Source organism: Drosophila pseudoobscura, chromosome 2 (genome assembly GCF_009870125.1).
Source record: "Drosophila pseudoobscura strain MV-25-SWS-2005 chromosome 2, UCI_Dpse_MV25, whole genome shotgun sequence".
Lineage (NCBI taxonomy): Eukaryota > Metazoa > Arthropoda > Insecta > Diptera > Drosophilidae > Drosophila > Drosophila pseudoobscura.
In genome coordinates, this window is record NC_046679.1 from 12,084,760 (window position 1) to 12,098,043 (window position 13,284).

Genomic DNA, 13,284 nt, shown 5'->3' on the forward strand with positions numbered 1-13,284 from the left:
AGACTGTTAACATAAAGGCATGTTAAGTTTGGCGGGGAATTTGAATCTTAAGTCCCTTACATTTTTCCATCATTCTATTTCAAGGAGACAAGTTGTGGGTGCTGCATATCTTTATAGAGGTAAATATGGACACATTAACTCAAATTCTGTCTGTTTTTATTAATTGAATTAAAGTGACATAACTAAACATAATCATTCCGGCCGGATGGCTGAGTTTGGGCCGTATGGTCGTCAGATTATCCTTTATGTTGAAAGCTTGTCAATTGGCGTTGCTCCTTCAAATGGTCCAAATGAAGTTCCAAATTAACAAATTTAATATTTATTCGTATTTTTGTTTCTTTCATGAAAAAAAACGTAAAAGACTTCAATACAACACTCAGAATGCGGACATCAAAAAAATGTTCAAAAATCAAATAATCGAATTGAAATCCCAATTAAAAGAAAATAAATATGACTTGAGGTAAGTCATTTTCAAAGGATGAAGCATTGACGTATGTAGGTCCATTAATAATGGAAATAAATAGGAAAATTTGTGATTTCATTGAAAAAGAGTCTAATAATGGGAAAAGCATGAATACACTGCCGATCAAAAGAAGATACTCAATGCATTTTTCGTTTTACAATTTGATTTATGAATTAATGCTCAATTTTATTAGGGAATGGAATATGGAATATTGAAGAAATATACTTTTTCTATACTCGTAGAAAATGCATTGAGTCTATTCCATTCATCGGCAGTGTATTTCCGAGACCGCTATACGATCTATTCTGCGAGCCGTATATTAAAATCTAAAACTGTATTCCAAGCTAGCTCTAGAATAGTACCCTTGAGGGACTTCAATTAATAGAAAAACCTCATCAAATGGAAGAAATATTAATGATGCCGCTAGACTTTTCCATCTCATGTGGAATGGAGTGGAGACTGTCGCTAGATAGTATTTTCAGAGGAAAAACATTGAGTTTTTAAGGGTCAAATGGGTTTTTTGTATATCCACGATATTTTTATAGAGGAACTACAATGAGCGGTCAATCTATAATATTTGTTCACAGAAATCCCTTTGCGAACTTTCTCGAAATAAAAGCTTTGGCCGCAAGCTCCACTCAACGGCTGTAAGCTGCGGGCGCTGTTAATGGAATGTTACAGCCACCAGACCACGCCACCCCGCCTCCCCACCGCTATGTAACGGTGTTTAGGTCTAGGTCAAGGCCACAGAGGCCGGCGTACGCCCTTGGCAAATACTGTGATGCCGTGATTTATGTACAGGAACACTGTCTGCTACGAGTTTACTTACACTAAAGTGTGGGGTATCCGCTGTGTCGCTTTAAGCTTGATGCTACACCCAGTCATAATCATGCACCATTAGATGGGGTGATGGGGAATGGACGAGCGACGCAAATGACCAAAATCCAATCAGTCAACGCTGACGACGACTCTGACAAAAACCAATCAACTAAGTGTCCAAGCGCCAAGAATTAGCATAAGAAAGCCTCATCAGACGACGGACAGAGGCAGAGTCTGTCCTAAGTAGTGCCAGCGGCGTGGCAGGGGGCTTGGGTGTGGGTCAGGGGGGGTGTGGGCGCCTTGTGCAATGTGCAGGGAAAACCGTTTAGCTCCTAATGAAATTTTACAACCGAAGGGCGCTCGTAAAACGACCACGTCAGCGAGCCGTTTGCCAGTTGCTGTTTTAGTTCTGTCTGTTCCGTACTACCCCCACTACCCGTACTCCTCTTGCCTACCCTCCAGCACTCGGCACTTGTCTGGCAAGTTTGACTTAAGTGCAGTTTTAACGCTGCTTTGTCCGTCTCTGCGCCCAGACAGGGATACGGCCACGGACTGCGAGCACGGTAGGGATCTGTTTGCCCGCTCTGTAAGCACTGCGAACGTGTTAACTGCAGGTGTTTGGCATTTGAGTTACGTGCGCACGCAACAAATGTGGCAGTATGTGGAGGTGGTGCTGCGGGCATGGGTGCTGTGGATACGGATTCTTGGATGCATGGGGCAGCTGTATTGAGGAAAATCAACAAAGCGGTGCATGTAATTAAATGTCAGCTGCTGATGCGCCAACCCCATCCCCAAGTTATGCAAAATCTGAGTGCGGCATAATCCGGGACACCCGACAAGGGTATTACAAGTAATGCGAGAGCGTGGTGCACTCTCGATGCTGGATTGTTGTGTCCTGGGACACTCACACAGAACACACACACAGAAAATTTGGCTCAAAGAAAGTGTTAAGAAAGGTTAGTACTATATAGATCAGAACAGTTCGTAATGGCTTGGGTTCCATTAGTATATGTAGTAGTATACATATATCTGATATGTAACTTCAAACTTTCACATCGACCAGCACTGAGATTCAAGTGCAGATACAAAGACACTAAAGTACTCTCCGATGTTGTCCCAAGTGAAAAGATAAAGCAGCCGATAGAAGCATCTACTGAGGCACTCGCCGTAGCCCAGGGTGCGATAGAACGTGCCCTAGTGACGCGGGTCTTAGATATCGGTGAATAATAACCCAACAGATCAATGTAGGTTTAATAGTAAATCCTTTCTTAGAAGAGCAGATAGGCCTGGGCTAGTTGTCCTTCGTAAAAGTCATTACATTGGCAGCCCCAAAGTTCTGCTCCTCCCAATGGATCCAATGAACCCAATGGGTCAATGGAATTATTGTTGAGCTCGGGAGCAGTGCCTTCTTCTTAGTCAGCAGCTGGTTAATCTTTTTCCAGACTTGGGCGGAAATTCTCCTGGTTCTGAACCGGCAGGCCTATCTGGTTGAAGGTGTTCTTCATGTAGTGGCTTTTTACAGAAGTCCCAGAGACCTGTTTTCTCCTCCGGCTATGCCACTGCCGTTGCCGTTTCCGGCCTTTCCGGGGTCATTCTTCCAGCAGCCGGAGTCTCCGTCTCCCCCTGGATCTATAACTCGAGATGCCACGAGAGCCAGTCATTGATACCCAGATATCGTCTACAATAGTTTCCAAGACATTTTTCTGTTTGAAATGACTTACTGCACTCGTCATGCTGTGTATTGCACAACACCAATGGCAAAATGGAAATGTTATGTTCTTGGTTTTATTGTTAGAATCTAAGAAACCAAAATAATCACTTACTTTTCCGCACAACACCTTATCCGAAGTGTAATGTTCTTCCTCCGGCCCTTATGATAAGAGTAGTGAAAAATAAGTAAGACTCAAGAGCTTGAGGTAAGACCAAAGACTATATAATTACCAAGATATTGTTTCAGGAACAAATACCATTTAAAGTTTTGATCAACGCCGGGGTAATGGTACTTCAATTCTCTTTTAGGCTAGCCTTCGTTTTTGACTAGTCCGTCCAAGAGTCACAGTCTTTGGCGAGGCGCAGTCGGTCTCAGTCGCGGGGAAAATATGACGCGTCATGCCCAAGACAAACAAATTGTTATTTGAACCATTCGCTTGTGTGAGGGAACTGAAAAATACTTATTTTATGCGCCTTTGTATTTGTTGTAGGATTTTGGGACCGACTCAGCTGCCCAGAAGAGCTGAATAGATGAAGCCGAGTAAAGGGCGGGACGCGGTTTCTTTTCTTGGGTAAGTCTTGGCTATTGATAAGTAATGTACTAGTTATAAGTTAATCTCCCTTATGTACTCATATATTGTACTCAAAGAAATGTATGGACTCGACAATTATCTCTTCTGAACGAAAAAGGATTAAGGATTAAGAGCAATTCATTTCTGTCCATGCCCATCGGCATTTACTTACCGGAAAGTGTCTTCCTATCGGGGCAATTTGTGCTGGAGCTGCGCCAATCGTTTGGAAAGAAAGAGCTCATCCAGATAATTGGCAGGGCGGTCGACGAGGAGCCCTTCAACGGCCTGTGATGTCCACTTCTGGCGACCCACCAAGTGTCCTCGCCGGGACATGCAAGCTCCAATTAAGGCTGGTACGGGAGAGGTGGATGTGGATCATTGTTGTACGACAATTAAAATGCCGTATGCAGGAGGAGAGACAGATGTGGGTTTGACCAGCACAAACAAGCAGACTTCTTCCTACCGGATGATGGCTGCCACTTGGGGATGACGGTGCGTTTGTGTGGAACGTGCCGGTGCAACGCATGGGGCTCATAATGACGGCAGTGCGTCCGATTCGGAATCGCATTCGGCTTCGGTTTGGCAGTGGGACTGGGATTGGACCCTACTAAATGCAATCACTTTGAGTGCTTTGATATATTGGCCAACGCCGCAAATGAAAGCGTGACTCGAAATGTTGAGGACCCGCCTTAGCCAACTGCCACTCGAAGTTGCCTCATTTGGCACCCGCACACGTCGTCAGGAGCCCCCCCTTCCCCCCCACACACATACACACAGCCACACATCCAGAATCCAACCCGAGACCGAGAAGTTGCAGCCACTTGGAATTTAATTTCAAGTCGGGGCAAGTTAAGAAATAGCCTGGCAAATGTCATCAGCATCAGCATAAGTAAAGCCGGCCGAGGCAAGGAGTTGGCCAACACCTGAGGTGCACTTATGGCACGGCATTGGCATTGGCATTAGCATTCCTTACAGCCAGCCAGCCAGCAGATAACAAAAACATGCACAACAATTGCCTCGAGACGGGAATGATGATGCTGATGGGGATTTCGATGGGGATGGGCCACCACGATTGTTACCCCCCCACATATGGCAGCTTGTTTGCGTCGTCGGCGTGGATGGATTCAGCGATTTTATGGCAGCACTAGGATTCGAGGCGAGTCGAGTCGAGTCGAGGCGAGTCGAGCATCTCCTGGCTGGCTGCGAAAATAAACACATTTTCAAGCTCAATGCCAGAGCCCGTGCCAGAGCCAGAGCCAGAGCCAGAGCCATCAGCAGCCAAAGGCGCAACAACAGACCCGGAGAACAAAGCCGAACCGAGCCAGAAATAGAAACTGAAATGGAAAAGTATTGGCCACCTCCGCCTCTTGCCGGGGCTCCTCCTGTCTGCCAACGGACATATAATGAAGTTTCGCAATCGCACTGCATCTGCGTGGGAGTGGGAGTGGGAGTCCGGTAGTGGGTCTCCGGGAGCCAGCCCCCCCCCCCCAGTGTTTGGCTGGGAACGGAGCTCAAGTGTGATTACATGGCCCATGTTCGTTGGCAGCGAGTGTTTGTGGCATAATATTATTGTTTTTGTGCTCGCGTGTGAAATCAAACTCGATGCAAGGCAATGCAATGCATTGGCAAAAGGATTAAAAGGATGCCACACAAGCAGAAGCAACAGGAACGGGAACGGGGGCAGGAGGCAGGAGGCAGGAGGCAGGAGGCGGCAGTGCACGTGCATGACATTCGACGATTGGTCAACCTCCATCCAGTGATCCAGTGTGCTCGGTCCTCGGTCCTCGATTGTCGGTCCCTGCCAGACTGCAGCACACAGTTCACGGTTATCCAGGACTCGCATCGACAGCTTGTAAGTGTAAACAGATACATAAAACAGGTCCTCGCGACTATGGCAATGCGCTGCAGGACTCGACAGGGCTATCATGACGAAGCCAGCCAAGCGAAAGGGTAACCTATAGGGGTATAGCATTTCAGAGCGAAGGTCGTCTTCTGGGATAACACTTTACAAAATATTTAAGAATGATTGAATTAAATCATTTTATCATAAAGGAAAGGAATTCTAATGAAGAGAGTTCTGCAAATGTTTCGAAATAGTTAAGTTTTTGCCCAATGCAAGTGTCAGAACTCTTGTAATGGATACATCTGATCTTCTTATGTATCTCTCATATTTCACTTGCCACATAATTTAGATATACCTTTTCCCGTAGGTGCTGCCAGCGAAACCAAAACCAAAACCATAACTAGACTCATCATTGCCGGTTGTCGGCAGCTTCCTGCAGTTTCCCAAAGGGCAGACGCAGACCCAGCCACAAGGATGGAGAGTATCCCCCATACACACTCCTGCAGGAGCATCTGTTTCAGTAGTTGCCACAAAAGCACCCAAAGACAATAACAGAAACAGCAACCGAAAGAGCAACAGCAACAGCAACAGCAACAGCATCGGAATGGGGGGGCAGAAAGGATAACTTTGAGGGAAGCGGAGTACAGTTATTTGACTTTTAACTTTTATTGCTTTATGTAGTTTAGATAAACGTTTGTGGCATGCCATAAATATGCAGCATGTTGGGGCAGCCCAGCGAAGAAAACAAGCAGCCAGGAGCAGCAGCAGCAACCAACAAGGAAAATGCCGAAGGGATGCCGACCAGAAGAGCAAATAACAAAAAAACAACAGCTCAACCAGGAAATGGTAACACGGGTATAGCACTATCTTAAGATGCCATTCCCTGACTGGCTTATCGGTGGGAGAAGGGCCCAGAACAAGGCCAAAACAATCCTTAACCATTTTGACCATTCGAATCTTAGGCGTAGTTTTTTTTGATCCATCTACAGAATCCCTGTGTCCCTTGAAGTGAGTGTCATGTCCGTACTTGAGCGGTTGCACCACGGACAAGTCCCGTCTGCTGATGGCCTTCGATGATAGAGAAGACAGACGGGGGTAAACCATTTCTGATTTATGTTGTAACTTACGAGTGTGGCAACCCGGCGACTGGGAGCTTATGTACTTGCCACTCTTGCACTTGACTTTGTGCCCCGTCATTGTGTGGTCTTTTGGCAATTTGTAAGGGGGGATACCCAGGCAGCCCCGCGCTGCATCTTTTCACGCCTCATATGAAAGTTCAAGTTTATTGTGCTCTTCTTTAAGCAGCGAAAGTTTTAATTAATTTCGCACACACGAGCTTAACTCGCGCATCTAATTACAGGTGCTGGGGGCTGGGGGCAAGGTGTAAGGGGGCGGCAGGGGACGGCATGGGACGGGGGTAATGTGTCTGTGGCCAACCATCATTATCGCGAGCATCATCAACAAGCATTGGGGGGGGGGAAAGGGGGGGTGGCTGTGCGGCTGTGGCTCCATAAAATGCGGAAAGGCAGCGGTGAAGGCAAACAAACGGCAGCTGCCGCCGCAAAGTATGCAACACGTTTGCCCCAGCCTTTAAAGTGCGGCGAAGGTGAAGGTGAAGATGGTGCTGGGGGGTGGGTCTGTATGTGGATACACGATACGGTTCCAGGTGGGGTTAAGGTTTAGGCTTTCTCACAAAAAGCAAACCAATATCACAAGTAATAGGAAATGCGGGCATTTACACACATTAAATATTACGAATTATTTACAAGTTTTGGACTTTAATTATATTTTGAAGAGGTTTTCATTGAATTCCATGAATATTTATGGAAAATAGACGAGGCACAGAGGCAAGTATTTGGAAGAACTAGAAGCGTAAGCTAATCCAAAAATCACTTAATGAAGAGGCGAGGGCTGATTATACGCGTATCTCGATCTTGAAGACCACCTGAATAATCTAAGTATATTTCTGTAAACTTCTTTGACGTACAATTTGATCAAAACTTCGATTTTGCGACCTTCCCTCACAGCCTAAGAAATTCAAAAATACCAGTGCTATCTTTAATAATGAAGATACCGAAGTATCTTTTTATCTCTTGGCCTCAGATAAGAGTTTATTCAAAACATTAGGGTAAATAACAGACTAAAGTATCTATATTAGAACCAAGGGTTTATTTACAAACTAAAAACCAGAACTTTATAATGAGAAAAATTAAGTTTTATTCGTTAATAATGCAGTAAAAAGCCACTCCAAGGGAATGTTAAAAGATAAAGATGTGTTGGAGGAACTCATTTGAAGATACTATTCAAGCCAATTAAAACATAATAAATATACATTGACATTTTCTTATTTTTTAACATATACCAGAATATCATCTGAGAATGCCAAACACCGATCCAGCAGTTCATTGATCATTGAAGAGTTTGCTTTATTAATTAAGAATATTTTTTTGATAATTAATAGAAATTGTTCTTTTGATTTGTTCATCTTTTAACAACATGACAAGAACTGCACTGATTGAGCTGAAATTTTGATCTTAAAAAGAAAAGAAAAAGTTCTCTTATAGTTCTCAGACCAGAAGCTCGACAATGATGAGAGTTTTATACGACAAAAAGTGTTATACTAGTTTATTTTATACAATATTTGTATTCCTATTTTTACAACCGGTACCCAAAGATCGTGAAAGTGAAACGTTTTCGACCCCATAAGGTATATATATTCTTGATCAGCATAATTAGTCGATTATATGTAGCCATGTCAGTCTGTCCATCTTGATGAGCTCCTAGATCTATAAACAAAGGAAAATACTCGAGAAATAGTAGCGCTCAAGATAAGTTTAGTGAATTCTCATTCATTTGTATGTGAAAACAAAGAACTCCATGCAATATGCAGCCACAATCAATCATAGTACGTACATATGTCATCATAGTCACATTACTATCTGTCATTAACACTTTGCTCAATGTCCTGTTTATCCATTCAGTCAGCAGAGAATCCAAGCATGAGTCCACAAAGTATCTGAGCATTTTCTCCCTTTACCATTCCACATTTGGGATGCATTTGAAAATCCGCTTAAACGGGAATGGAAACCAAAACGAACCGAAAATGAACCGAACCACGTGCGCCCCAATCGACAAAGGCACATGGCCCCTGGCCCCTGGCCCACTCCTCGATGCAAAGGCTCCTCCGACATGGAGTCAAACACCTGCGAAATTGAATGAGAAATATCCATTCTGTGTGCGTTGTGTGTAGGAGTTGTTGTTACGGTTTCAAACTTATTCCGACCACCGATTTTCCCCAGCCCCATTGAGTGAGCAGCAGACCAGTCCGGAACACAGAGCCCGAACATAGTTGGCCAAAAACAATTTTATTTCACAGAAAGAATTTTAAGCAATACAAAAGGATTTTCAATGCCCGAACTGCAACTTATTTCCCGTTGTTTCCTTTCCTTATTTTTTGTGTTTTTTGGGTAACCGAATATTCAATTGAGTTCAGGTTTTTTGGATTTTGCGGCATCTTTAAGTTGGCCCCCGGTTCAGAGAAAAGTGCGGTTATACTTGTAGTATTTTTCTGCGGCCAAATTTTAAATTAAACCAAAACTTTGCTCATCATATGAGGTGGCACGGAGTGGCTGCTGTTGTTGGGATTTGGCACATATCTCTCTGGCAGTCTCCATCATAAAGCATCAAACGTCAGTCGCAGCCGCAGTCGCAGTCGCAGTGAACGGCGACGCACAATTTCAAAGTTTGAATTGAGTTGCGTCTCGCTCCAGTTGGAGTGGAGCCAGAGCTAGGACCAGGACCAAAGCAGGAGTTGTCTTTGTCTAGCTGGGGAATTCCCACTTCTATAACCAATCTCAATCCCACAGCCAGTCCTCAGCAGCAGACTCGGAACGAAAAAATCACACAACACACAAACAAGCACTATATGATAATGCTCTGGGAGTTCAACGCTTTACATGAGTGATTCAAGCTACGCTTGGATGAATCATGTATAAATATAAGAAGCATATGAAATGCAGTCATACTCGTATTCTTATACGATAAATTAAACTCATATCACAGTTTGACCGCAAAAAGAATCCCAGACTCCGGGGGATTTAGTTTCATTTGTGCGCTGCTGGTATCGAGCATCGGTAGTGTCATGGATTGGTCGATGAAGTCCCACTTATTGGCTTATTATTATCAGTGTCCAAACATAAGCCCGTGGTGTCTAATACTATTTGGCGCGATAGTCGCGGTAACGCTCGTCTGCTACAGCTGCCATTGCTATCAGTTTATTCGCGATCGTCGTCGGCTCCGATCACAAAATCGGCAACTGCCTCAACCCCTTGTACGTCTGTCGGTCAGCCCGGGCTGCCCCCACATCATCAACACCAAGCTGACCCACTCCAAAAATCTCGCTGAGGCTTACTAAACGCAGAACCGGAGATCATCATTTAAGCTTTTGGGAGGCTATCTACAACCCACATGTAAGTCCATATGTACCTATGTATATATATATATATAAGACATCAGATCCATCCATGGAAAGGCAGAACCCAAAAGCACTCAGGTCTAAACCACTTAACGCTGATCATGAATTTCCAAAGACCCAGGCAGAGACCATCGGTCTTTGCTTGAGCGAAGATCGAGTTGAGCAAAATCAGATTCGATCGGGCCTTTTCAGTCCCTTTTTTCAATGTGTCCGTCAATGAGAGGTTTTTATCAGACACGCCGGCAGTGTCAACAGTTATTTGCGAGCTATGGTGATTATACACTTATAAGCATGTGTCAAACCTCCCTGTGCTACAAAATGAAAACTTTTGAAGACTTGGATGAGTATACCACTTTCTTATACTTCAAATTTGCAATCTATCCGCAAAAACCTTGATTTCCTTACTTTTACTCGGCATCTGCCTTATTCTATTTTTACACGGTTTTGAAATATCACGGTTTTGTACACTTGTTAATGGAATAAATCGAATAAATCCATGAAACAAATTTTAAATTTGTAATATATAAAAAAGTATAAAGGGAAAAAATTCAGTTTCAGCCTTCAACATGGGATTCGGCGAACTGCTGAGAGATAACCAAATCGGTATGGTGTACTTGGTGGGTGCACCTATCTTCATATCCCTGATGATCGTTCACTTCTACTACTGCTGGCTCAGTGTCCGCGAGTGCCGCCGTTCCAGGGGCCGAAAGGCCCTGCCCTCCGAAGCCCGCGAGGCCATACTCCAAGTGGAGGTCTATTGATAAACGGCTTGGATGTGAATCACTCAGAAAATTGTAGTTATCGGTCCGGATGGAAAGTGCTCATTGTATATATTAATATGTACGCCAAGAATTTAATACGCTTATCAATTAGAAATTCTTAGTATTATTTATTGCAATGTTTAAATTAATAATAAGCTATGGAACGCAAAGTAAACAAAAAATATATTTATTTACGCCCATTTAGTTTCTGTAACATACCATAGACACATAATACATTAATCTGTAAAGATTTATACAATTTTAAAGTTACTAAATATTTGGAAACATTTGAAAAGCTGGAAAGACAATAATCGATTGTGAGATACGTATTATACATAGATATGTATCTTTAATTTTGAAATATGAATCATTAATTTTCTCTACTCTCCTGATTCCAAGTAAATTGTCTGCTTTAAATGGAGACCCAAGCGAATTTTTTCCATGGCCGAGTAATAAAATGTTTGATGAGTTTCCGGCGACCACCTTAAAATAGAGCTTAAAGTGGGTACGTGATGTCTGTCTGTTCATATATGGGTACATAATACATATACATATATGAACTTCTATCTGTGTGTGTGTGGGTGTTCGTATCCGTATGTTGTTGGTTTGCTTACGGCGGGGTCATAAATTTGGCCAAAAACTTGGCTATGCATCTTCGCTGACGTTTCCTTTCACGACCTGCAAAATTTAGCGCTGCACGGCGGTTTTTGATGGCCCTCAGCGGCAGGACGAGATGCGCTAATAAATGACATTTTCATACACCTGACGGAGAGGTAAACTTCCGAGAGACGAGAGACGAGAGACTCGAGTCCAAGGTAATAAGCAAAATTAAATTGAACTGGCTGCCACAAGCCCGAGTAAAAAGTGAACTTTAATGAGCGGAAATGAGTAATAATAAATGGCAATTTATTTATTTATGAACTACTTTTTTCTCTCTCGTAAGGCTCGAAAATGGGAACCTTTTAATGGGATTAAATAAAAAGAAATTTAGACGCGGGTTAGAGGAATTTTAAAAGGTGTTTCTTTGGTTGTAACTCCGCCAGAAATCTTATACTTCAATGAGCCTTTCTATTTAATGCGCATAAAATTTAAATTGGTATTTAAGACAGTTGAGCAAGGACTCTTTTTTGAGTCTAATTTAGTTTTATTTCAGTTTAAAACGAGGGGGAACGTTGTGAGTTGCTGCGGACACCGCAACTCTACGGTTATACCCGATACTAAGTCAGTATGGCTCTCCTCTGGCAGACGCCGCTAATATTAAACGACACGACAAAGAGTGCGTGCGAGAGAGACAGAAAATCAGTCTGAGCGTGACGTCGGGCGCTGCGTAGCCACTGCAAATTGATTTGTTCCTTTTGGCTATAAAAATGATCTGATCTGATCCAGATTCACCAATCTGATAGATATGGTCATTATCTATGATTCTGCGTTTTTAGTTTTCTCGAATCTGCAATATTGTGGATGCAACAGATTTTCGTCCTTTGTGGGGGCGGATGGGGGTGGGGCGAAATTCTGAGATATACGTTTTATAGTGACATCTTAAAGGAGTGTGTGTACCAAATTTGGTTACTCTAGCCTTAATAGTCTCTGAGATTTGTGGTTGCCTCAGATTTTCGTCCTTTGCGGGGGCGGAAGGGGGTGTGGCGAAATTTGGACAGGAAACGGTCAAGGTCCGATATCACAGGAGTGTGGATACCAAATTTGGATGCTCTGGCTTTTATAGGTTCTGAGATCCTTGAACTCATATTTTGCAATTGGCAAAACCGACCATGAAACCTGTGTGTTAGAGTGAGACAGAGCGAGAAAGAGTGATATTGTTTTCGTGATTCTGGCTGTAATAATTATACGATCTGGTTCAGATTTTGCACTCTAGAAGATATAGTAAACTTCTACGATTCTGCGTTTTTAGTTTTCTCGTATCGTCGAAATTGTGGATGCCACTGATTTTCGCCCTTTGTGGGGGCGGAAGTGGGCGGGGCAAAGTTTTGAAATATTTTTGGAGCAGTGACATATCACAGAAGTCTGGATCCAAAACATCGTTGCTCTAGCTCTTATAGTCTTTGAGCATTAGGCGCTGAAGGGGACGGACAGACGGACAGACGGACAGACGGACGGACGGACAGACGGACAGACGGACAGACAGACATGGCTCAATCGACTCGGCTATTGATGCTGATCAAGAATATATATACTTTATGGGGTCGGAAACGATTCCTTCTGGACGTTACACACATCCACTTTTACCACAAATCTAATATACCCCAATACTCATTTTGAGTATCGGGTATAAATAGCCCGAAATTTGCCTGCTCTAAATGCAAATCAAATCGAATTAGCCAACTTTATTTGCTCTTCGTTTTGGAATACTTGCTGGCGATGGCTCTATCTACATATATATATTCTTTATTAGGGGAACCATTCAGCGAATGGCCACTGTCACCCTTCTGGCCAAATTGAAACGCTAAAATAATTTACGGCTCAACTAGCCACACGGACGGGCTAGCCGGATACAACTTGGACTCCAGCCCCAGTCCCAGCCTCAGCCTCAGCCCCATCTTTGGCTCCAACTACTGCTCTATCTTCGGCTCTAGTTCAGTTCTTTCCCCTTGACCATGATGCCCCGCTTGATGGCTGGCACGTTA

The 13,284-nt window shown here is 43.5% G+C and overlaps 2 protein-coding genes across 2 annotated transcripts; both read left to right on the forward strand.

Moving 5' to 3' along the window:
* The first annotated feature begins 9,460 nt into the window (after nucleotides 1-9,460).
* Nucleotides 9,461-9,855, forward strand: hemo (hemotin). The gene has a single exon (XM_033385990.1). It carries the CDS (start codon nucleotides 9,549-9,551, stop codon nucleotides 9,819-9,821), a length of 273 nt encoding a protein of 90 aa, XP_033241881.1. The 5' UTR covers nucleotides 9,461-9,548; the 3' UTR covers nucleotides 9,822-9,855.
* A 582-nt stretch (nucleotides 9,856-10,437) lies between these two features.
* Nucleotides 10,438-11,559, forward strand: LOC6897207 (uncharacterized). Its single transcript, XM_002137343.3, has one exon. The coding sequence runs from the start codon at nucleotides 10,448-10,450 to the stop codon at nucleotides 10,640-10,642; it is 195 nt and encodes a 64-aa protein (XP_002137379.2). The 5' UTR covers nucleotides 10,438-10,447; the 3' UTR covers nucleotides 10,643-11,559.
* The last annotated feature ends 1,725 nt before the right edge of the window (nucleotides 11,560-13,284 follow it).